The 25,130-nt window shown below is 50.7% G+C and overlaps 2 protein-coding genes across 2 annotated transcripts in view; both read right to left on the bottom strand.

Moving 5' to 3' along the window:
* The window catches only part of INPPL1 (inositol polyphosphate phosphatase like 1), a 74,645-nt gene extending 63,876 nt beyond the window's left edge, over positions 1 to 10,769 (bottom strand). The window contains exons 1-2 of the mRNA XM_066619395.1: positions 10,731 to 10,769; positions 8,475 to 9,376 (exon numbers count right to left, since the gene is read on the bottom strand). Coding sequence (XP_066475492.1) covers positions 8,475 to 9,376; positions 10,731 to 10,769 — 941 coding nt within the window. The remainder of the gene's footprint in view (positions 1 to 8,474; positions 9,377 to 10,730) is intronic.
* A 2,812-nt stretch (positions 10,770 to 13,581) lies between these two features.
* FOLR2 (folate receptor beta) lies at positions 13,582 to 17,134 on the bottom strand. The gene is made up of 4 exons (XM_066619394.1): positions 17,012 to 17,134; positions 15,799 to 15,987; positions 14,684 to 14,819; positions 13,582 to 13,859 (listed from the first exon to the last, which is right to left on the bottom strand). The coding sequence occupies exons 1-4, from the start codon at positions 17,132 to 17,134 to the stop codon at positions 13,582 to 13,584; spliced, it is 726 nt and encodes a 241-aa protein (XP_066475491.1).
* Between the last annotated feature and the right edge of the window lie 7,996 nt (positions 17,135 to 25,130).

The following is a 25,130-nucleotide window of genomic DNA, read 5'->3' as shown; positions in this document are numbered from 1 at the left end:
CCTGCACCTGCCCCCTTCTCAATTCACTCTGGTGGGGCTGGTTGGCAGGGTTGGGGCTGATGGGTTGCAGTGATTGGCTCCTTGGACATCACACAGATGTTACATGGCTGATGTGCTCACTCACAGCTATAAAACACAGATGTTGTGCCAATTTTATGGCAATGACATGCCAATGTAACACAAAGAGGCACCAACTTCATGGTGATGTCACAGTGATGACAAACTGCTATTAGGATACCACTCACTAGATGACAGGCTGTGTTTCCATGGTTGCTGGAGGTGTTTACTGGGATGGGTTGTGCTAGCATTGCTTTGCCAGTGCACTCTTGACACTTAGCCCTTGTTGCTAGGAGGAGGTGAGGGTATGATAAATCTGTGTGACATGGTATGCAAATAATTTGGGCTGTCAGTAACAAAGTCTTTCATACTTTTTAAAGGACTGCCTATCTTCCCTGGCCTTAGCTGCTGAGCAGACAGCCTTGAATTCTCACCCTAAGTAAAAATATAGTTGCCACTCTACTATGCTATCATTTTTATGTGATAAAAAATAATGGCTGAAATGGGTAGATGTTTTTTTACAATGTCACCTTTAATACTAAGTGCCAGGCCAAGCTGTGAGCTATAAGGCAATAACTAATTGCATTGGCTTATTTTGTTCAGGAGGATCCAGCAAATTACAGCAAGAAATAATTGATGAGAACAATTCCTTGGTTTGCATATGCAGCAAACTCTCCTTTCCAAAAGGTTGAGAATATGCACTTCATTAATGAGGTTTGTTCATTATGACCAGGATCCAGTCCATCTAGCAGAGCAGAGCTTGCAGGAACAAAGTTTATGAGAGAGAAACTGAACATTGCGCAAAGGTCTAGAGCAGCAGTTCTCAACCTTTTTCATCTCATGGCACACTGACAAGGCACTAAAATTGTTAAGGCACACCATTAGGTTTTTGCCAATTGATAAGGCATACCCTGCTGCCATTTAGGGGCTCACAACCCCATTGGCCCTACTAATAAATGATCTTCCCCCAAATTCCTGTGCCACACCTGTGGACCACTCACGGCACACCAGTGTGCCATAGCACAGTGGTTGAAAATGGCTGGTCTAGAGGACAAAACTGTTAGACTGAGCCTTGGTGATTGGAGCAAAGCCCCCAACAGTTCCAGCATAGGAGCTGGTGAGACAACAGAAGGGACTGCCTTAAAGAAACAATTGAGACTCAGGAAATGTGCACATGCAGCAGAATACTTATAAGAAGCCACAACAAAAGCTACCACAAACTATAAGAAACTATTCAGATGACTGGTAGGTAGCTTGCTCATCGATAATGCTGCAGATGTAAACAAGATGAGAAGTTGCAAAGGAAATGCAGAAAATCCCAAGCTAACAACACATGGCTGCAGCGCTCATTTGATGCACACCTTAGCCAAAGACTTCAGTGCTCCAGAAATAAAGGCTGATGTTGCTAAAATTGCAAATTACTTCCTTTAACCACCACTTTGCAGCAGCTGCTCTGAAGAAAGTGGGAGGAACCAAGTCAACTCTCCCACAGGAGGTGCGATTAAACTCTGTAGCAGACTGTTGTGAGCTGATCAAGAACAGGCCTCATCCACAGGTGGTTTGTGAACAAAATCATGAAAAAGACTGATGGCACCAGCACAGCCAAGTTTCAGTATTGTGTGTAAGAGAAATCTAGAACACTTGTTGACTTGTTTTCTTGTTCCAAGAAAATAATGGAACAAGAAGGATCCCCAGCTTGTTTGCAAATATTCTCAATACTCAGCACCAGGACTGGTCCTTAACTGCTCAGACAGAAGAGTTGGTTAGGAGGTGAGCATCCAGAACTCATCCCTCTGCTCAACACATGAAACTGCCTTCTGCAGAGGCACATCACTGGTCCATTAGCCCAGGGGTCTCCAAACCCCGGCCCGGGGGCCAGATGCAGCCCACAGCTAGCCTCTATCGGGCCCACGGCCAGCCTCTTGTCCCCTGAAAGCCTCTGGCCCACTTGACTGAACATGAGCAGAGCTGTGCTCTGATTGCATCTGGAGGGTGTTCTGAGGGCCGGAGAGGCTGAGTGAATGAGCCTACTCATTTATTCATTCATCTAAGTTCAATCTCTAATTAATTTATTTAAAGTTTAGATTTAAATTCTTCCGGCCCTCAGTACTGCACCAGATATTTCATGCGGCCCTCTGGCCAAAATGTTTGGAGACCCTGATCTAGCCCAATGCTGTCTGCCGGGCTCACCAGGGTCTAGAGCCAAGAGGGGCTTTTGCCAGCACCTGCTACCTGATCGTTTCCCCTGGAGGTGCGGGAAACTGGATTCAATCTGGGCCCTTCTGCATGCAAAACAGACGTTCCACCCGTCATGGAGCTATTGCTCAGTTCCCCTACAAAGTGGAAGGGCACTTCAGGCAGCAGCAGAAGCAGCTTGGGCTGGGAAGGAAGTGGGGGGGCAGGAGTAGTACAAAGAAGCATAGCAAAAGGACAGGAACCAACCCTTGTCCATGCACTGATCTGCAGGGCTGCAGTAAGCAAATTACATCTGCAACAAATATTTAAATACTTCCAACCTCCGATCAACTATACAAACACATTTACAGCCTTTCCATTCATCATAGTCCAGTGGCACAGCTAATGATCGTGTAGGCCGGTGCCAAGCTCAAAATGATGCCCCAGAAGTGATGTCACAACCAGAAGTGACATCACACCTGTGCTTTTAAAAAGTGAGAATGGGGGGGGGGAACCTGCCATCTTCCCCCCAACAGATCGCCACCCACTTGCTCTGCCACCCCCTAGCCAGTGGCACAACGAAGGCATCTATCTGCTACCTAGGGTCAAAAAAGATTTTGCAGCCCCTCTCCAAGACAAAATCAAATTTAATTAAGTAAATAAATAAAAAGTATGTCCCTGATTGGTGTAAGACACTGTGCTGGAGTGAAGAGGGGTGGTTATTCTTCCCCTGCTAAATATAAGAGGAGCACCACTTGAAAATGTGCCTTTTTATCCAGTTAGCAGGGGTAACTGTATTATGATACATGGAAATGAGAGCTGACTCATATCAACACCTTATTGGTTCCATGTGGTATCATAACAACATGTCATTGGCTCTCAGAACAATCAGTCTCATAGGTCAGTTTTGAGTTTAAAAACCCACTTTTTGTTCCTTAAGGCAGTTGCGTTTTCATTTTCTACTTAATTGGCCATAACTTTTGATAGAACACGGATATTTCAAAGTTGTTTGTTTCACTGCATTCTGCATTAAATTACCTTTCCAACGATATATAACATGATAGTATTATTCATACATACCAAGATTTTCACAATTTTGGTCACTAGTGTCAAGCTCAGCTTGTTGCCCCCCTAAAGCTCAATGCCCAGTGCAACTGCTACCCCTGCATCCCCTTAGCTATGTCACTGGTATAGCCCACTGTGCTAAATAAGACGCTCACCCCATTGAGCTCATTCATCCATTTCCTGCTCCTGGGACAGGGAATTAAATTATTTCTTCCAATATGTATCAGGGCCAAGACCAGCACCATTCTTCCTGCTAGATCAAGGCCTTGGGGTGTACATTATTTAAACGAGAGGACCAGCCCCAGCTATCAACCTAGAAGAAAAGAATGAGATACGAGGGGTGTCTGGCCCTGCCATCTGGAAGGATGAATAGGCTGGAACCTCTGTGCTCCTCTCCCTCCTAGACGGCTCTCCAGCATGTCAGCTGCCACTCCGGACATCTTCTGGCTTCCCTGGACCAACTGGGCTGGGGCAGGAGGTGCTCCATCAAACCCAACCTTACATCTCTGCTCCTCCACAGGAACGTCTTGTGCCTGTCAAACCCTGATTAATTAAGTCAGCTTGCAAAGAATTTCTCCTCTCGTATTGTCACTGCTCCCACACCAATTTGGACAGGAAAAACTGCAAGCCATTGCCATAACTGCTTGGGATATTCCACAAGCACAGCCATGCGCACTATCACAGGGAAAGCAGCAGGGATGCCAGCAGCAGGAGCAGCAGACACATGGGAAAGGTAACAGCTCCAGGGCAGCATTTCCGCTGAGTGCCACTGCACTGTCAGTTATCTCCCTGTGCACAGAGCCACATTCCGGGGTGGGACAGGACAGCCCAGTGGCCGAACGTGCCAAGTCGCATTCTGTGAATTGCTCTCATGGTCCATTTAGTCCTTTGCTGCCCCCCCCCCCCAAGTATACAAGGTCATCACTGTACCTGGCTCTTTACAAGCCCCGAGGGGCTCACAATCTAGAAAAGACACAAGAGGGGCAACAGAGGGAGGCGAGGGGAACGGTGGCAGAGTGACAAGAGAACGATATGCAATTATTTCATGCAGCCACATATCGGCTGAGAGGGAAGGACTACACGGGTTACAGCCAGCAGCTTCACCCAACGGGAGTTTTGAAGGAAGCAGCACTCCAGCATCTGCAGCTGGAGAAAGAGAAGCCTCCCTTTCCCTGCTCTTGCTATTCAAGATCTTGTCCACAGGGGACGCGATTGGAGACTAACCTTGAGACATATGCTCCACTCACTGAGCTGTGGATTCTCTCTGTGGTAAGGGACTTGCCTGGGATTTGCACCTGGGACTGCAGGCACCCCAAGAAAGAATCACACACCTCCTTGACCCACCAGAAATATCTGAGGACACACAAAGCCGTGGTTCTAGGCACACTTGCTTAGCAGTCAACTTCTATAACTCAGAACAGGAGAACCTTTTCTTATCCAAAACACTGTGTGTTCAGAGTGTGTGTGGGGGGGGGAGGGTTTAATTCTCAGGTAAAAGGGACTCATGGAGGCACCCTGACATCCCCCACAGAATATGTCCTGCACACACTGTTTCTCTAAATGCCTCCTCCCAGCAAGACCAGGAGCTGATTAAAGGCGAGAGGGAGCCAAATGGGCAAGGGCCACTCCACAAATTGAACCCAGAGTTCCAGCACTCCCATCTGCTGTTCCATTCTGGTTCTGTGGCCAGGTCTGCAGCCAGAACCATTACCATGGGGGTAGGCAGCTATTGCACAACAGCGGGAACTTCACCAAAGCTTGCTTAATATGCTCAAGTGACTTCAACTGTGTGATGTTTCAGCGAGCAACTGAATAGACCAGGAGTGGGCAGACTTCAGGCTGGTGGGATCTCTGTGGGGCTTTCCCAGAACCTCACCGCCAGGTGCAAAGTGGAGGCCCAGGAAGAACGGCCAACTGAACTCCATGAGCCAAACATGGGGACAAAGAAGTCAACCATGGCGGGAATTTTTTTGTATACTTGCAGTTTTGAAAGAGAACAAGTTGTGCCACATCTTAAACATCAATTTTACAACTGGGGACCAATGAGGCTCAGAGGAAGCCTCCCTGCTCACAGGATCCACAGCCTTGGTTGCTGCTGCTATTATTCAACAATAGGGAGTCAGACATGTTGGCTGATCTACCGCAAACCACCCAGAGATCTACCAATGGATCCCAATCTACCTTCACCTCCTCCGCCACACACTCACCCCCTAGGGTTAGAATACTGCCTGAATACTTCTCCTTATTTCCTCAAGTCAAAGGCCTACTGGTAATCTTGAATGAAAACCGGAAGAAAACAAAGTGAAGGGGGAACCAAGACTCTTTCTTGAAGAAGGCAGTACAGCCCCCCAGTACCACCAAACAATTCAACTGCTGTGGTCTCCCTGACCAGGAATCCTTGGAACTCATTCTGGGAGTTTGTACAAGAAAACAGGCTCCATCCTAAGATGCTCAGTGAGCTCCCACATTCTCCAGAAGGAAGCAGGATAGGAGCCCACATTCAGAACTGGCTTTTCAAGTTTGCCCTGCAGATGTGGCCAGCACACAATGGGCCTCAGCTGCCTTGTCCCGCTACTGGAAAATATCAGCAGCACCAAAATACAAAAGGAATACGACTGCAGCTTACTCCCCAACAACCTCAAGGCCGCCCCACACAGTCAGGCACCTCTTAGCACGTAACAAGAAGAGACTCCCCAGGTCAGACCAAGAAGGCCCCTCCCACAGTGGTCAAGCAGATGCCTCCAGAAGCCCACCAGAAGGCTTGAAAGCCAGGGCTCCCCCCTCCCCCAAAGACTACCTTAAGCAAAAGAGGCTCCCAACAGCCTTCCTGGCCAATGGCCACTAATTACCCTCTTCTCTTCCATTTCCCAAGCACTCAGTGGTTCGGTACAAACATAATCGCAGCTGTCCCACTTGTCAGCAACTGGCAACCTGCAAGCCAAATGTGGCCTTCTGTGAAACCAACAGCTGACCCCCAAGCAATGGCACTCATATGCAGCATGGGCTCCTGAGTAGAGATGTGAAGGCCCAGAGAGAAATGAGAAAAATAGTTTCCCTGCCAGGACAATTTTCTATTTTTCCAATGGAAAAACTAGAAATTTGGGGGAACATAGAAAACAATTCTCATGAACCATTTTCTCTTTTAGATAGAACTTTATCTTGGCAGTCACTTTATTCCACCAATTCAAAATGCCAGGAATCATGTGGTACAAAGACCTGTATGTAAGTGAGTGGAGAATGATTACTGCACCTTCTGTGGACAAAAGGCAGTCTTCAAACTCAAGATGTATTTCCGCACGTAGAGGTTCTGTGCGCCATCCTTGCAAAAGGCACAAACAGGGTATCCACTGCTTGAGGATCGCTGCTTGGTGCCTTCTGGCGGCCCTTGGGGGAGAGTCTAGCACTCCTGCTCCTGCTGTCCTTTCTGCCTGGCCCCAGCCCACCTCTCTTTGCAAATGACCAGGACAGACACTCTACTGCAAACTGACACCTTATTGCCTTGCAGGTGGGGGGGAGGTCAGGTCGGGAACAATCTGAAAATCTGGCTGAGACTCAAACTGGTTCAAGGGTAACAAAGCAATTAGCAGCTCTCTTGTGAGCATATTTGCAATTATGCAAGTACAGAACTAAGCCTTTTATATTTTCACATTTCATATATATATATATATATATATATATATATATATATATATATATATATATATATATATATATTGCACAGAAAATGTGCAATATATATGTGTTGCATGTTTCCATTTTCCCCCAGAAAACTAAATGGAAAAACTTTTTTCTCAAGGCTTCAAAATTTCTGGAAATCCTGCATCTCTGCCCAGCCCTATGGCATTCAGTACACAAGCTCAAAACCCAAGAAGTTACTCTAAGACACAGTTGCAAGGTTACTAACTGGAATGGATCATCCTTAGAGAGCTACCTTAGCACTCAATTTGTTTTTAGCACATAAGGTTACCTTTAAAGCCCTACACAGCTTAAGACCACACAGACAGCTGATAGAACACCCCACATCAACCTGTGATCATTTTAAGAGACCATGCTCCAGGCAGCAGGCCTCCAGAGTCCTGGCGTGCTCCCCATCTATGGAACTCTCCCCCCAGGAGGCCCACCTGGTGCCTCCTTGTATTCTGAATGCCAGGCAAAGACCTTTCCCAGCGCAGCTGTTTCAGCATGCTCCGTTCAGTGAGCTCCATTCCCAATGATCAGCCCAGCAGCTGCATTTTGGATTAACCGCAATTTGAGCTTCCTTTTAATCTCCGAGTGTGTTTTAATGCTGCTCTCTCACTGTTTAATTGATGCTTGTTTTTAATTATGCTGTCAACTGCTCTGGAAATACTTATACTGGGGGCTGGTATGAAAATCTGTAAGCCAAAGGCAAGCATGCAGCAGGCTCCTGCTTCCTACCGCCTCGTGGTCCTCTCTATTCCTCGGCCCTTTCTTGATTCAGGCTTTTGCAAGAACCTGGGCTGTTCCTGAAATGGGCAGGAGGCAAGCCACAGACAGCTCTAGTCTCCCCTAAGAAGGCTGCCCCCTTTGGAAAGGATGCACTTCCCCTCCCATTGACCAGGTCTCTGAAGCAGTCGGGGGAATCAAGAGCGGAGGCCACAGCTTGTGGAGCCAGGAGAACAAAGCAGGGTCATGTGGTGGGGGGACAGGTCTGTGTGAGGCGCCACCACTTCGAAGGACACCCGTGGGGAGGCTCTGCCTCCCCACCCACCGCACGTCCCTGCAATGAAGAGCCAAGTCCCTGCAGAAGCAGCCTGGGGGTCCTGGGCCAGTCCCCGTCTCCCAGGCGGGCCTGCCTCACAGGGCTGCTGTGGCCGGCACCACACGCACTCCCCGGGATCCCTCAGAGGACGACTTCTCGAGCAGGCGGCAGTCAGCGGTGCTCGGGGCTTCCTCCTGGGCGGGCGCGCACAGCACTGCCCTGCGGGAAGACAAGGGCTGAGCGGCACGGGGGCCAGCCCGGCCCCGGCAGGGCTTCCCCGCCACCCCTCCTGCTCCCTGCGGGGCAGAGGCAGGCAGGCAAGCAGGCAGGCAGGCAGGCCGCCCGCCCGGAAGGGGGCCGCGGCCGGGCGTTCCAGCCCGCCCTCCCCCGCTCCGCGCGCCCCTTCCGCACTGGGCGGCCAGGCAGAGCCCCGCGCCCGGGGCGGCCGCACACTCACAGCAGGCAGAGGGCGAAGGCGCCGGCCACGCTCTCGCTGTCGCGCACCAGGAAGCTGCCGTCGCGCCCGGCCCGCGCCAGCAGCTCCTCGGCCGCCGCCCGGCTCAGGTCCTTGTGGTACCAGGGCGGCGCCGCCGGGCCGGGCACGGGCGGGGACGCGCCCCCGGGGGCGGCCGAGGCGCAGGCGGGGGCGCCCCCGCAAGCCATGCCCGGCGGGAGACGCCGCGGGACCTCCGCGCAGCGCAGCGCAGCGCAGCGCCGCCTCCAGCTGCTCGCGGGCCGCTCCCTCCTGCGCGGCGGGCGCGCGGGCGCTGCTTCCTCCTCCTCCGGCGCCCCGAAGTTCGCGGCCACGGCCCGCCCCGCCCGCGGGTCTCCGCGCCACGCCCCGAAGGAGGGTCCGGGCGGCCTCGCTGCAGCTCCGCCGGGGAGGGGAAGGAGGCGCGCCCGCTGCCCGCGCCCCGCCCGCTTCTCCCGGAGCTCCCGCGGGCCGGGCAGGGCCGGCGGCCCCCTTCCTGCTCCAGGAGTCTCCGCGCCCTGCACAGCAGGCCTCGCCCGCCCCGGCGGCTCCCTCCCGCCAGCCCCGCGGCGGCTCCTCGGGCGAGCCCCGTGCGTCGCTGGGAGCCGCGGAGGGGGCCGGCGGCGCAGAGCCCGCAGGGAAGGCCCCTGGCTGGCCAAGCCCTCCGAGGGGGCGCCCGCTGGGCAACGTGGGCCCTGCGAGAGCGCCCGTAGTTGCGCGGTCCTCCCTGGGGGAGCGCAGCGGCCCGGACGGCCCCGGGGCTGGGGCTGAGAGCCCGCCCGGCGCTGGCCCGCCGCCCCTTTCTGCGCCCGCGCCCGTCGCTTGGGCGGCTCTTGCTGGGTAGGGGCCAAGGGAGCCCCCCAGAACTCTGGGGAAAGTGCACCAGCCTGTGAGGTGAGACAGTGAAAGGTTGGACAGGATCGGGCCCTTCGCAGCAGGGCCTCAGAGGGGGGGCAAAGCAGGTAATTGTACTGGGGCCCCAGGCGGGGCCCAGAAAGTTCCTGGTATTGGCATTTTCCTGCCTCACCTGAACTCACTTTACACTCTCACATAACACCAGAACCAGGGGACATCCACTAAAATTGAGCGTTGGGAGAGTTAGGACAGACAAAAGGAAATATTTCTTTATTCAGTGTGTGGTTGGTCTGTGGAACTCCCTGCCACAGGATGTGGTGACGGTATCCGGCCTAGATGCCTTTAAAAGAGGATTGGACAAGTTTCTGGAGGAAAAATCCATTATGAATTACAAGCCATGATGCGTATGTGCAACCTCCTGATTTAGAAATGGGCTATGCCAGATGATGCGTGGGAGGGCACCAGGATGCAGGTCTCTTGTTATCTGATGTGCTCCCTGGGGCATTTGGTGGGCCGCTGTGAGATACAGGAAGCTGGACTAGATGGGCCTCTGGCCTGATCCAGTGGGGCTGTTCTTATGTATTGCCTGCACATGGTGTGGGGCAGTGGCAACTCCTGCAAGCCCTGCACACTGGGCCGAGCAGAGCTTCCCTGACCCTCCTGAGCAGTGTCCAAGCTGGGAGGAAGCTGGCCTGCTCCAGTCGCTCTTGGACTTGTGGATCTGCTTTCCATAAAGGAGTGTAGAGGAGCTCAGGGACCCAGTTGTGGGGCTGCAGAAGTTCCTTTGGGGGCACTCGGGTTCTACTCAGGTACATTCTAGTGTGAGCAGTGGCCTAGCTGGAGGTGGGAAGGGGGGCAGAGCACTCATTCTGACAGGGAGCCTCAGCGTGGCGTGGATTACAGCTGTTTTACTCCTGCTGCCGGGAATGCCCGCCAAGGTTCCCTGCCCGACTCAGTGCTCTGCCCCCCTTCAGTTATGCCAGTGCATATGAGCCTAACTAAAATGATGCTCATTTTCTGCAATGGATTTTCTATATTTCAAATTTTTTAGAGAGACTTAGGAGTGTGTTTGGTTTCCCATATTTCACTAGCTGCCAGTGCTGCACGGTTGGGAGAATCCAATAGCTACCTAAGACCAAAGCGCCCAAGAGGTCCCAACAGGGGAAGTTTGCAGGCTGGCTTGGAGCAGGGGAAGCAAGCAGAACAAAAATTAATCCCCTGGCCTAAATGCAACTAGAAATGCATTCTGGTGCTTACTCCCTAGTGGCTATGCTGTCCCAGCCATCTGCACTTTTTACTACCCACCCACCAGTCACAATGGCAGTCCTGGCTGAACACCCAGGCAGCCTCATCCTTGATCTCAAGGAACACATCTCACAGCCTCACCTTCCCCCAATGAGAGAGGAGGCCACGCAGCCACTCCATCTAAGCCTATTGTCGACCCCTCCTTGAGCACATGCCACTCTCAGGAGCATGCCTACCTACGTTAGGCGTGGCTAAGAGCACAGTCCTGGAGAAGGAGCAATACACACACCAGGCAAGGGGCTGTTTGTCATTGGTTTGAAACCTCGTGCCTGAAGGCCATGACCCAGCTGTGCCAGGAACATGGGATTGGCTGTGTCCAAAAATACAGAAATAAACCAAATAGAAGGCCTTCACTACAGTCAGAGCAGTCACTCATTTACTTCCAGGTTCAGTGTGTTTGCAAGCCCTCCACAGCCTGGGACTGACACAGCCACAGGCTCCATTCTGCTGCAGGGACCATCCCACCATTTGAGCCTGCTTTCAAGGAGCAGCTGACTGCTCTGCTTGAGCAGCAAATGAGGAGGCAGGCAGGACTCTGCCCTCTGGAACTTTCCTGCTGGAGGAAGGATGAAGACACCAGCTAGAGGGCCTGGAAGGTTCTGTGCCCCCCCCCTTTCTGGGACTCACAGGCCCAGTTTTACAGTGATTCTGGTGCTTTGAATACCATAGCAATGACTCAGTCTAAAAAGCCTCAAACCCACATTGGCATTGGGTACAGCTGGGTGGAAGAAGAATTTCCTGGTTTTATTATTATTGGCAGGTTTTTTTTGTAGTTTTTGTTGGTTGGGAGAGGGAAAGAGACTGGTAAGTCTTAAGAAGTGGCTTGTACTCTGCTGTTTTAAGTTCTAGGTCTCCTTGTTTGATGCCTGCAGTCTCCTTAAAGTAGTAATTTGCACAGTAGCAGGCTTTTTTGTTAAGGTTCCAGAAGGGGAATAGTTGCCTGTGCATCTCTGCCAATGAGTGCAGGCAGGGCTGATTCAGTCTCCTAGAAAAAGCTGGGGAGGGAGAACACAGGTGGTTATAGTCAGCCCTGCCCCCCTCCATCACCATTACAGGTGATTAATGGGCGTAGTGGTCTATAAGGAGAGCACAGAGGGATTTGAGACCAAGCAAGAACAGAAAGGTCATGTTTGGCTGAAGCCCTCCAAATTTTAGGGTACAATAATGCACAACTAACACCAGCGCCACAGGAGAACTATCACAACCTTTGCCACACCACTGGTTCCCTATCCCATCATTTAACTGGGGCAGCCAAAAGTACCACACTGCTGGTTCAGGCCAAAGGCCCATCTAATTCAGCCAAATATTCCTGCTGAGCTTACAGTCTTCATACAAATTGGGGTCCTGCTTGTTCTGGTCCACTCATGTAGGATGCTGGACTCTCATAAGAACATAAGAGCAGCCCTGCTGGATCAGGCCAAAGGCCCATCCAGTTCAGCTTCCTGTACCTCACAGTGGCCCACCAAATGCTTCAGGGAGCACACTAGGCAACAGACACAATTTGCATCCTGGTGCCCTCCCCTGCATCCAGCAATCAGAGGCAGCCTGCCTCTAAAACCAAGCAATGTTAAAGCCCCGTAACTGGCCTATGCGAATCAGCCAGAGGCTCACAGTTCAAGCCCACTCATTTCTTCTTCTGCTCAAGTGATTCAACGGATTCGCCCACCACTGCTAGGGCCAAGGCCTGTCCTGGCCCTAGATGAGGCAGAACTGGAGGGGAACAGTTGCTCATCTCTAGCTTGTTATAGGCAAGGGGGAAGGGAAACAGAATGACTCAAATCTTCGAGTCATTCTCTTTCCCTACACAACCTGGAGACCAGCCACTGGAAGAACATCTTCCAGCTTATCAATGAAGCATTCTTCTTAGCCCCTCCCCCTTGTCCAAACAATGTACACAGCCCAACAAGAAACCCCCCACTTTGGTATCTCCACCCTCTTCCTATTCTAGCCACCCTAGATCACTGCTGCTCTAGCGCCATCTACTGGCCCTCAGAGGAGAGTGATGAGAGTACAATCTTGCTGCTGACAGTCCCAAGAAGATCAAGAGACCTATGTACTTTGCCCCCCATAGCCATTCCTGTGGAGCTACAGAGTAGCCCTCAGCAACAAAGACCATGTCTGCAGCAGAGAGACTTAGTGCACTATGAGAGTCAAGAATTGCTACCTGGCAAGAGACTCCTGGGTTCCAACCAAGTCCATCTTAGCCTGAAGCAGCTCCTTGTTTGGTCCATTCAAAGCCTTATACCGAGCAGCTTGTTCACATGTGCCCAGGTTAGTCTCATCACCACCCACTGCCACCAAAGACAGTGTCAGACCTTAATGGGTGTCAGGGCTCATCTTCAGTGGCAAGGCAGAGCCCTGGAACATGCCAAGGGGGTCGAACACTCATTGGGACATTAGAATGCAAATCTTCTCTTTCTCAGCAGAACGGATGAGCATTTGGCTGTGCCAGTTATATCCTTGAAACATCCTACCATAACAAAATACTGGTATTTTACCCAGAGCCCTTGAAGACATTCTTCAAGACCAGGGGTGCTCACACTTTTTTGGCTCGAGAGCTACTTTGAAACCCAGCAAGGCCCAGAGATCTACCAGGGGGGAAGCATCTGACAGACACCCCCTTTAATGTATGGAGCCCCTGCTGGAGTCTAGTCAGTTTCGTCAGTTTTGTTGCTGCATGCCTGAAGAGCAGCTAAAGTGTCAGTTTCAGTGTCAGTTTAGTGTCAGCTAAATATGTCAGTTTCGTCTAGTCACTAAACAAGAATGGATTCAGAGCACACGCTTTGGCAGACGAATTCCATGAACACGCATTCCATGAGTGCACCATTAAGAGTGTTTAATTCCTGGAGCCTCCAGTAGACATTCCCACCTTGACAAAAATAACAGGAACCTTCACAAGACTTTTGACAACGAGGCACTTTCTGCTCCAAGTTCACAGCAGTGCTGCCAGCACCAGGCCGAGCAAGACCAGTGGAGTCCCAGGCAGGAGGGCAGGAGAATCCTGGCCTGCGTTGGCATAGTACTTGGCCACGGCCTCATTGGGGTTGCCTTGGTTGGGGTCAAACCACATCTGGATGCAACGCCCACTGTCCCTTGAGAAAGTGGTGTACTTGTATGAGTAGCTCCAGATCTTCTCACACATGTCTTTGGGGGAAGGGAAGACCCCCGTCAGCTTCTGACACATAGAGCCAGCAGGGCACCTGTTCCTCCCTGAATAAGAAGGAAGGTGCAGCAGTCAGACGAGATCCAGGCTTCTCCCTTCCTAGTTGCCAAGGAGGACCGGCCACTGAATCCAGGCCAGGGGACAGCCCATGCTTGCAGTGGCACCATTAACAGACCAGGCCCCACACAGCCCCCCACTGAGACAGCAGTTTGATGGTCTGCAAAGCCAGGGAGACCCTCCTGGTCTTGGTTGGGGGCACAAGAACCCAGGCCCAGTTTGGCCTGTGCATACCTACACCCCAGTTCTGTTGTGGGTGGCAAAGTGACAGCTAACCCTCAACCCCCACTGTTCTTCCCCTGCTCCAATAAGTCACACTCCAAGTTGCTGTCAGCCAAGAAGAGAGCAAAGGGGGACAAAAACGATACAGGCCCCCCACTCATCTGTCTCTCTCCCCCTTAGGAAGCTCTGTGCAATGGATATGCACCTGCACACAAGAAAACCACATAGCGGGGGGGGGGTGGACCCTGTCCCTGCACCACTGATCTATTCAGCATCACTTGAAAAAGAGCCCAGCCACTGATTTCCCCCCACTCCCACTTTAGCCCTCAAGGTCTGAAGTGAGAAAGCAACCCTACAAAACTGCCTGCTGGCACTGAAACTGCAGGCCAAGGCTGTTGCTGGTTCTGCCATCAGACCTTTGGCATTTGGGGCCTAGAACTACCTGCAGGCACTCCTGGCCTGTCAACAAGCAGGCAGCAGGACTTGCAGCCAACCCCCATATTCTGCTGTCCAAGTGCCATAAGCCCCTCATTTCCCCAAAAGGCCATGGGGGCAGGGGGCAGGCAAGTGCCCCCTTCCCAGCTAGACTGACCTGTGGACCAGTCCCAGCCCTTGTGCCAGTTTTCCATGCAAGTCATCTCGTCCTGGCAGTCCTCCCACCACTGCTCGCAGTCTTCTTTGCACAGTGGCACATTCAGGATCCGCTCTTTGCGCCAGGACTGGTCCACCTGCAGGAGACCAAGACCCTCAAGCACCCAGCTGCCTGCGAGGTCACTGGTTCTCGAAGTCCAGCCTCTGGTACAACACATCCCTCTCTCTGCCCAGACAGAGAAAACCCAGGGCCCATGTCAGCCCCAGCACCATCTCCCAGGGTGGCCAGGCTGGGCTTCAGCAGCAGGCCCCACACACAGCCCTGCTGCTCCACTGAAGAGTCCGCTGCTGAGGAAGCACAACCACACGTTTCCCGCAGACACACACTTCAAAACCAGCACCTGCCAGGACGACAGGCTTGGGTGACGGGGTGCTCACCTCCCCCTCCCCACCACTGTGCACAGATCCTTGCTGAGAGCCTTATCTTGAAATACACAAACAGTATTGCGAGGGTAATGGGGCAGGCCAAGCTTGAGCAAAATAGGCACCCATTTCCATGACAACTTGGTATTGAGGCTTATTATAGTACATAGAAAGCCCCCTTCAACCAAGTCATTGTCTAGTTCAGCACTGGGTGTGCTAATGAGCAGCTATTCTTCCAGAGTTCAGGTGGGTTTTCCTGGGCCCTGGAGGTGCTGCCAGGAATTGAACCTGGGACCTTCTGCATGCACAGCAGGGCTCTACCTCCAAGCTGGGGTGGGTTCACTTTCAGTACAGGTTGCAGTAAAAGCTTCACAGCAGGCTCCCCACCCTGAAAGCTGGACTTGCTTTCAGTTTCAGAACGTGGCTCAGAGGCATTTGCAGGAGGAGAGAAGATTCCATGTCCCTTCTGCCCACAAGCCTCCCCTTAGCATTTGGAGGAAGCCCTGCAGTTGTCCCGAAGTTCAGAGCCATTCTGATCATGGAGTGTCCTGAACACAAGGACATTCTCTATCACACAGCTAGACATGCAAGGATAGGCTGGCTGGAACCACAGAAGCAATCAGCCAGCCAGGCCCCCCCCCCATTTGAATGTGTGGGGTCACACACACACACAAGTGATGCCTCGCAGCCCACCTTATTAATCCATGGCCCAAGGTTGGGTGAACACTCATACAGACAGGTGTCCTGGATGAAGTGCTTCTTGCACTTGTCAGACATGATGCCACAGTGGTCCCAGGTGAAGTTGTACAGATAGGACTGGTCCTCGTGAGCAGCCTGGCTTGTGTTGGCTGTGCAGCAGGCCATCTTCTTCCATGGCAAGCACTTTGGAAACAGAGAGAGAGCCCACATGAGGGTAGGTGAGAGTGTATTTGTTGAAAAGGGGAGCTCTCATCCTAGTTGCTGATCACCCTCTCTAGCACATGCCCACTGAAGGGCCTATTTGCCCTTATCACTTTGTCAAAGGCAGTGGACCAGACTCCACATGCCCCTGCCAAAACATGTTGGTGGCCAGAGACACCTCTCCACCACATGCATGGTGGCTTAAAACCAGAACTTTTCATCCCCCCCCCAGCACCCTCCAGTGCGTACCAAGGCACTGGTCCCTGTAGATCCATTTTTGCCCACTCTGGGTCTCTCCCATTTAACCAGCTGTACCTTCATCTTCAGAGATGAGATGCTGGAAAGCAAGTCCCAGTGACAGACTCCTCTGCCGGACAGGTCTTGCCTTCTCCATATGTCCTTCCTCTTCTGCACAGCTGCCCAACAGACCTGGGTCAAACCAGCTCCAGCAGAAATACCAGCTCTTGCTGCAGAAGAGTGATGTGGAGGCAGCCAGGTCTGTGGCACCATTTTGCACCCTTCAGGAGTAGCCCTCCTGCACTAGGCAGCCTTTCTATACAACTCCCTGGTCAGCAGGTACCTTCATAGGCAGAGCCATTCACATTGCTGGCCCTCAAATCCCTTTCTTGTGTAGGCAGCAGCCAAAACTCTGCTGCACAGTCCCCTTTGTAGACACAGCTGCCAACCCTTAGGCACAAGCCAGGGCAAGGCAGAGCTCCTGTTGCTGTCCACCCTGGGCAAGGAGGGGATCAAGGGCGATCAAGGGCGATCAAGGGCGCTGCAGACAGTTGGCAACCTGGCATTCTCTAGAGCCCCTTGTTGCAGAGCACAGCTAGACTGGCAGTGGCTCTCCACAGCCTCAGGCAAGTGCCAACCTTTGAAGTGGAGGTGCTGGGAGGGACCATCTGCAGCGCATGTGTTCAAGCCCAGCCCTTCTCACCAACTCCAACCCCTGCCAACTTACAGCAGCTCAGCTGGAAGAAGGGGGCTGGGTGTGTGTCCATACCTGATAATGCAGGGCATCTTCTGGACCTGGGCTTGTCTTATGATGTTTGCCATCCATGCACATATTCAGCACAGAGTCCTTGGCGACAACAGTCACCAAGACAGTCAGGAGTCTCAGCCACATCCCTGGCGCTGCCATCTCCCTGCAGACAGAGGGGGGAAATGCAGGAATTGAGGAATGTGCTGCCCTACACTTCTGTTCTGTGCAACACTGGCATGCATGTGCGTGTGGTGCTAGCTGCCTGCCAGAAGACCACAACCCAGGCCAGGGCTGCCTCTTTCACTTCAGGACTTAGGGCCCAATCCTAACCAAATTTCCAGGATAAGGCTGGTAGACAGTGCTGGGGAGGAGGTAGCGGTTGTGATGCATGTCGGCACCAACGACGTGGGCAAGTGTAGCCAGGAGGTCCTGGAGGCCAAATTTAGGCTTTTAGGTAGGAAGCTGAAAGTCAGGACCTCAAAGGTAGCGTTCTCTGAAGTGCTACCTGTTCCAAGCGCAGGGCCAGCTAGGCAGGCGGAGATCAGGGGTCTCAATGCGTGGATGAGACAGTGGTGTAGGGAAGAGGGGTTTAGATTCATTAGGCACTGGGGAACATTTTGGGACAAGCGGGGCCTGTACAAGAGGGACGGACTTCACTTGAACCAGAATGGAACCAGACTGCTGGCGCATAACATTAAAAAGGTGGCAGAGCAGCTTTTAAACTGATCCCTGGGGGAAGGCCAACAGGAGCCGAGAGGCATCCGGTTCGGGACTCCTCATCCCTATGGGATGAGGATGGGGAGGTTAGAGAACAAGAAGGCAAACGCAGAGTAGGAGAAGAAATTGGGAACGGTAGCATGATGGGATGTGATAGACGGTTTGGCACAGTGAGAGGATGCAGAGACAAAGGAGCGAATAAGCAGCCCATCCTGGGGCATTCCATGTACAAATGCTTTTATGCAAATGCCTGAAGTCTCCAAGCAAAGATGGGAGAACTGGAATGTCTGGTGACTAGGGAAAACATTGACATAGTGGGCATAACGGAAACCTGGTGGAATGTGGAGAATCAGTGGGATACCGCAATCCCGGGCTATAAACTCTACAGGAGGGACAGGCAGGGGCGTGTTGGAGGTGGGGTGGCCCTTTATGTTAAGGAAGGTATAGAATCCAGCAAAGTAGATAATGAAGGCGGGTCTGACTCCACCGTAGAATCTCTGTGGGTTAAATTACCAGGCTTGTGCAGCGATGTAATACTGGGGGCGTACTATTGTCCTCCAGACCAGAAATCTGAAGGGGACCTTGAAATGAGGAAACAGATCAGGGAAGTGACAAGGAGGGACAGGGTTGTAATCATGGGGGACTTCAATTATCCTCATATTGACTGGGTCTGGTCACGAAAAGGAGACCGGATTCCTTGACGTGCTAAATGACTGTGCCTTAGAGCAGCTAGTCATGGAGCCCACCAGAGGACAGGTGACTCTGGATTTAATATTGTGCGGTACACAGGACCTGGTTAGAGATGTCAATGTTATGGAGCTGTTGGGGAACACTGATTATGCTGCGATCCGTTTTGACGTGCACGTCAGGGGAAGAATATCGGGCAAATCTCTAACAAAAACCCTTGACTTCCGACGGGCCGACTTCCCTCAAATGAGGAGGCTGGTTAGAAGGAGGTCGAAAGGGAAGGTAAAAAGAGTCCAATCACTCCAGAGTGCATGGAGGCTGCTTAAAACAACAGTAACAGAGGCCCAGCAGAGATGTATACCACAAAGAAAGAAGGGTTCCACTAAATCCAGGAGGGTGCCCGCATGGCTAACCAGCCAAGTTAGAGAGGCTGTGAAGGGCAAGGAAGCTTCCTTCCATAAATGGAAGTCTTTCCCTAATAAAAAGGAACATAAACTGTGGCAAAAGAAATGTAAGAAGGTGATACTGGAGGCCAAGCAAGACTATGAGGAACTCATGGCCAGCAACATTAAGGGGAATAATAAAAGAATATTTGAAAATATTCTTCAAATATGTTAGAAGCAGGGAAACCGCCAGAGAAGCGGTTGGCCCTCTGGATGGTGAGGGAGGGAAAGGGAGATAGGAGACTTAGAGATGGCAGAGAAATTAAATGAGTTCTTTGCATCTGTCTTCACGGCAGAAGACCTCGGGCAGATACTGCTGCCCGAACGGCCCCTCCTGACCGAGGAATTAAGTTAGATACAGGTTAAAAGAGAAGATGTTTCAGACCTCATTGATAAATTAAAGATCAATAAGTCACCGGGCCCTGATGGCATCCACCCAAGAGTTATTAAGGAATTGAAAAATGAAGTTGCAGATCTCTTGACTAAGGTATGCAACTTGTCCCTCAAAACGGCCATGGTGCCAGAAGATTGGAGGATAGCAAATGTCACGCCTATTTTTAAAAAGGGAAAGGGGGGAGACCCAGGAAACTATAGGCTGGTCAGCCTAATATCTATACCGGGTAAGATGGTGGAATGCCTCATCAAAGATAGGATCTCAAAACACATAGATGAACAGGCCTTGCTGAGGGAGAACCGCATGGCTTCTGTAAGGGTAAGTCATGCCTCATGAACCTTATAGAATTCTTTGAAAAGGTCAACAGGCATGTGGATGCAGGAGAACCCGTAGACATTATATATCTGGACTTTCAGAAGGCGTTCGACACGGTCCCTCACCAAAGGCTACTGAAAAAACTCCGCAGTCAGGGAATTAGAGGACAGGTCCTCTCATGGATTGAGAACTGGTTGAAGACCAGGAAACAGAGAGTGGGTGTCAATGGGCAATTTTCACAATGGAGAGACGTGAAAAGCAGTGTGCCCCAAGGATCTGTCCTGGGACCGGTGCTTTTCAACCTCTTCATAAACAACCTGAAGACAGGATTGAGCAGTGAGGTGACTAAGTTTGCAGATGACACCAAACTTTTCCAAGTGGTGAAGACCAGAAGTGATTGTGAGGAGCTCCAGAAGGATCTCTCCAGACTGGCAGAATAGGCAGCAAAATGGCAGATGTGCTTCAATGTCAGTAAGTGTAAAGTCATGCACATTGGGGCAAAAAATCAAAACTTCACATATAGGCTGATGGGTTCTGAGCTGCCTGTGACAGTTCAGGAAAGAGATCTTGGGGTGGTGGTGGACGCCTTTAAAAGGGGATTGGACAAGTTTCTGGAGGAAAAATCCATTACAGGTTACAAGCCATGATGTGTATGTGCAACCTCCTGATTTTAGAAATGGGCTATGTCAGAATGCCAATGCAAGGGAGGGCACCAGAATGAGGTCTCTTGTTATCAGGTGTGCTCCCTGGGGCTCTTGGTGGGCCACTGTGAGACACAGGAAGCTGGACTGGATGGGCCTATGGCCTGATCCAGTGGGGCTGTTCTTATGTCCTGTGCCAATGCAGTCCCAAGGAAACAAACATCCCCTTATCTTGAGGAGTCCTCCATGACTTCCCCACCACCACAGGATACAGCGCACACCCTGTTGGCAAGGCTGCATTGGCACTGGAAAGTTGGATAGGACTGGGCCCTAAGGCAGGGAACCTTGAGTAGCATAGCTTTGGCTTGTCAGAGCAATTCACAACCCCAGGACAGCTGGCAGATTCAGGAGAAGACATTGTACTTGCTTGCACAGCATATTTGCACCTGCGAAGCAAAGTCCTAAGCAGGGAGGCTCCCAGGATGAGTGTGAACAAAGTGCTTAGAGACACAAATGATAGCAAGCCTAGCTACCCTGTCCTCACCAATTCCATGGCACAGAGCCCAGGTTACTTGAGCCAGCAGCCTCCAGAGCTAGCTAGGAGTTCCTTTCCACACCTATTAAAAGCACTCATGTTAGAGCCATGAGTTATTTGATTTTTCTCTGTAAACCGCTTTGGGAACTTTTGTTGAAAAGCGGTATATAAATACTGTTTATTATTATTATTATTATTATTATTATTATTAATATTAATAATATTAATAATAATAATAAAAGGCCAGGGGTGGACAATCAAGGGCCATCAGCCACAAAGAGGGTCCCTGATGAACTTGACCCACAGAAGTCCCATGTAAGATAAAAAAACCCAGGTCACTGGGCCCTCGTATCCTTCCTCCATGACTGGTCTGCCTTTCTATTGCTGTATGCACAGAATTAGCATCAGCAAGGACCCAGAAGACCGTGCCTAGCTCCCTACCAATGCAGGCTATCTACTGTTACATTATCCAGTGGAGGTCTTTCAGCAGAGACTGGGCACCTGTCCAATGGTGAACCATTTACCAAGGCAGATCATGCCACCACTGAACAGTTTTGCCACCAAGTTCTTGCTAATGCAAGGAAAAGTCTCCTTTGTTGTGACTGAAACCCATATGGCCCAGTCAGAGGTGTAGCTAGGTCAGTTGACACCATTCCCACCCTTACCCCGCCCCCCCCCACATAAAACACATTTTCCCTGCTAATTGGGTAAATGGCACTTTTTCAAGTGGGTGCTCCTTTTTTAGCAGGGGGAGAGTAACTGGCCCAACTCACCCCAGCACTGTCTGTTCTAGAGGCTGTCTGCTGGTATTCATTTGCATCTTTTTAGATTGTGAGCCCTTTTGGGACAGGGAGCCATTTAGTTATTTGATTTTTCTCTGTAAACCGCTTTGTGAACTTTTTGTTGAAAAGCGGTATATAAATACTGTTAATAATTTTCAGTAATCATCATTACATGAAATAATAATGGCCATAAAACACAGTGAACATTTCCCTACAAGCAGGGATGGAAGTCAGTGCCCCCCCCCCTGCACAAAGTACTCAGTGACATACTGCCCCTGCATCTGGAGGTTCCATGCAGCCATCGTGGTTAGTAACCACTGACAGACTGTAGTCCACCATGAATTGTTAGAATTCACTTTAAAAGTCATCTAAGCCAGTGACACCCAAACTTTCCACCAGTGGCATCACTAGGACTGGTGTCATTCAGTGTCATTACTCATGGTGTCACCCCTATTAACTTTATCTGACTTACCATACAACAGTAAAGGTCACCCCAAAAATCAGCAACCAACAAAAAATTAGCTTTCAACTTGATGACACACACAACTGAATAAGAGTTCTAGTATTAGCTCTGACATATGGAAATGAAAGCTGACTCATACCAATACCTTACTGGTTCCCTGCTGTGTCAAAACAGTTCATTGGCTCTCAGAACAGTCTAATTGGTCAATTCTGAGTTAAAGAAATTGATTTTTTGTTATATAAGGCAGTTGTGTTTTCATCTTCTGTTTACCTAGCTTCAATTTTTGATAGAACACAGATAGTTCAACCCACTTCTCATTACATCCTGCAAGTTACACATTACATGAAATGACCTTATTCATAAAAACCAAGATTTCCACAATTTTGGCCACTAGTGGTGTCACACACACCCCTAGGGTGTCACCCAGGTTGCCCCCCCCCCACTAACTACACCACTGGTCCTACCCTCTGGAGCAGGGTCTCCAAATTTTGGCCAGAGGGCCGCGTCAAATATCTGGCATGCTGTTGAAGGCCGGAAAAATTATTTAAATATAAAATTTATATAAATAAATTAGGGATGGAACTTAGATGAGTGAATAAATGAATGAATGGGCTCATTCATTCAAACTGTCTGGCCCTTAGAACACCCTCCAAATACAACCAGAGCACAGTTCCAGTCAAGTTCGGCCAGGTGGGCCAGAAGCTTTCAGGGGACAAGAGACTGGCCACAGGCCAGATTGAGGCTGGCCGTGGGTCGCATCTGGCCCCCGGGCTGGGGTTTGGAGACCCATGCTCTGGAGCAACAGAGACCAAATCCTCTCCACCTTATCTAAAGAATGTCTGTCCTGCCTTTCTCACAGCAAGAGCAATCAAGGTGGCTAGGAAATTTAAAAACACAGGACACAAGACAAAGCCCCAGTGGATCACATGAATTAAAGTTACATTTAATTAACACGCCAGCTCATCTTCCAACTGCCTTGCTTTTTTATTCCCCCTCCCCACTATTGTATTGCCCACAATGAAGTTGCGTTGCTGCACCTTCCCCCTTATGTCCCTGGCCAGTGCACTCAATCTGCACACTCTGCAGGGTCGTTGTCCCCCACACATACACTATGCATGTCCCAAGAAGTGCATTTTGTAACAGCTACTATTTCCCACAAGAATCCACTCACTGCGCTCTTCATGTTAGGTTGAGCTGGTCAACAAGGACTGAAATCACAGCTCTGAAGAGGAATCTGTGTGTGTGTGTGTTGCCTGCAGAAGGGTTTAATAAATAACTGGGTATTTATATACCACCTTTCTGGTTATCGGATTACTCCTCCGACTTTATTCAAGGCGGTTTATATAGGCAGGCATTTCTAAATCCCCGAGGGGATTTTTACAATCATAGAAAGGTTCTATCTTGCAAGAACCACACATTGCAGATGCATCTTTCTGATCTGGTATCACTTCTGGCCTCCAGTTGCCTCCCATGCAGGCTGACAAGCAGCTCCATCTCTCACATGAAGGGCAGCCAAGACGCTTTGCTCACACCAAAGAGCAGGTGGAATAACTCAGCTTGTCAGCTGCTTCCAGGTCTTGCCATTCCCAGAGCTGTGAACTGGCGACCTTCCAGCTCTTCATGCTATCTTCAGGCTAACGGAGGCTCTACCCTCTAGACCAGGCCTCCTGTCCCCACTCCAGTCAACTCCTGCAGCCTTACAACCCAGTCAGACGTGCTGCTAGGACCACAAGGGAGTGAGTCTCTTTCAAACTCAGCCATCACTGAGCACATGGCTACCCACCTTCTCTGAGGAGTCAGGTGCAATAAGGGATGAGGTTCTGGAATGTATTGCAACTTACTGGGTCCAAACAGCACCCACTCAGGAGCTCAAGGAATTCAAATGGAAGATTCACATACAGGCACCTGGTCCACTAAATAAACTGCTGCGCCAAAATGCCTGGGAAGCAGCCAACACAGCACAAACACTTAGAGAGGCATCCGTAAAATAACTGGTCAGCTTAACTGTTGCAGGCAACATGATGCCATGTCAGTCTTTTGCCCAATCCAAGCAAATGTTCCTGTATACTGTGCCTGTGGGAGCCAAGGAAGGTTTGGTATCAGGGGTTTCGTGTGCCTGCCCAGTTATACTGTAGTCACACCTGGAGCTCACTTGTGTTTTTAAAACTGAAAGCAGGACTTGTCGAAAGCAGGACTCAATATGGACAGTCCATCAAGAAGATTTCTAGGTGTGCAGAAAGCCCAAGATATGATCCAGTAGAGTTCCAGTAGAAAGATCAGCTACTTGAGTGTTCCAAGGCTGGAGACAAAACTGCAAGAAGCCACTGCTTGAGGAAAGAGGGTATTCATCAGGCAGCTCTTTGAGTTCTACATTCATATGCCATCTTATCACTTCATTTGTTTCAGTATTTCCTCTGAATGAACACACATACTGGAGACTTGCAAAGCAAGAAGCAGGCCTCAAGGCAGACAGTGCGACTGCTCATCATGCACTGGGGGTCCCAAAGAGATCAACTGCCCCCAAATTCCCCAGTTCTCCATTAATCACCCAACATGTTGATCAGACAAAGCCATGCAGTGCAGAGCTCACCACAACCAGGAGTCAAGTTCACACCACTACTTTTAGGGGTATATTGCATGTACCACACTGTCACTCTTGTCACACTCAAAAGCCTGCCTTTCAGCGGGGATCCCAGCAGCCACCACCTTCAGTGCCATGACATTGACCATAGCTCCACTAGTGTTACCACAAGTGAATTAAACAACCATTCATTGTTTTCTAAGAAAATGTTGGTTGTTGTTGCCTCCATAATGCAAAATTCATGAGGGATGGAGTACCCAGAGACTTACACACACACCCCACCCACTAGTGGCTCAGACCACTAATGCCAGGCAGGTAGTCGCAACACTGCCCCCTTGGAGAACTTGACTTTCCCCACCCAAGTGAACAGCAGCCATGCACTTCTATGCAAAAAGTAAACAGGGAGCCTGGGCTGCCGATAGTGGGTCACAAGAGCCCTTCATGAGGCCCTTGTAGCCAAATCACTCTGCAGTAATGCAGCACACACTCCACAGGTTTAGGACATGTCCCCAAGGGAACCTCTGCTGGGTTTCCATTGTTCTTGGAGTGTGGGTGGGGCAAGTGCAAACATTTCCCTATCAT

The sequence above is a fragment of the Tiliqua scincoides genome, chromosome 3, assembly GCF_035046505.1.
Source record: "Tiliqua scincoides isolate rTilSci1 chromosome 3, rTilSci1.hap2, whole genome shotgun sequence".
NCBI classification, from domain to species: Eukaryota; Metazoa; Chordata; class Lepidosauria; order Squamata; family Scincidae; genus Tiliqua; species Tiliqua scincoides.
This window is presented reverse-complemented; position numbering and strand designations above follow the sequence as displayed.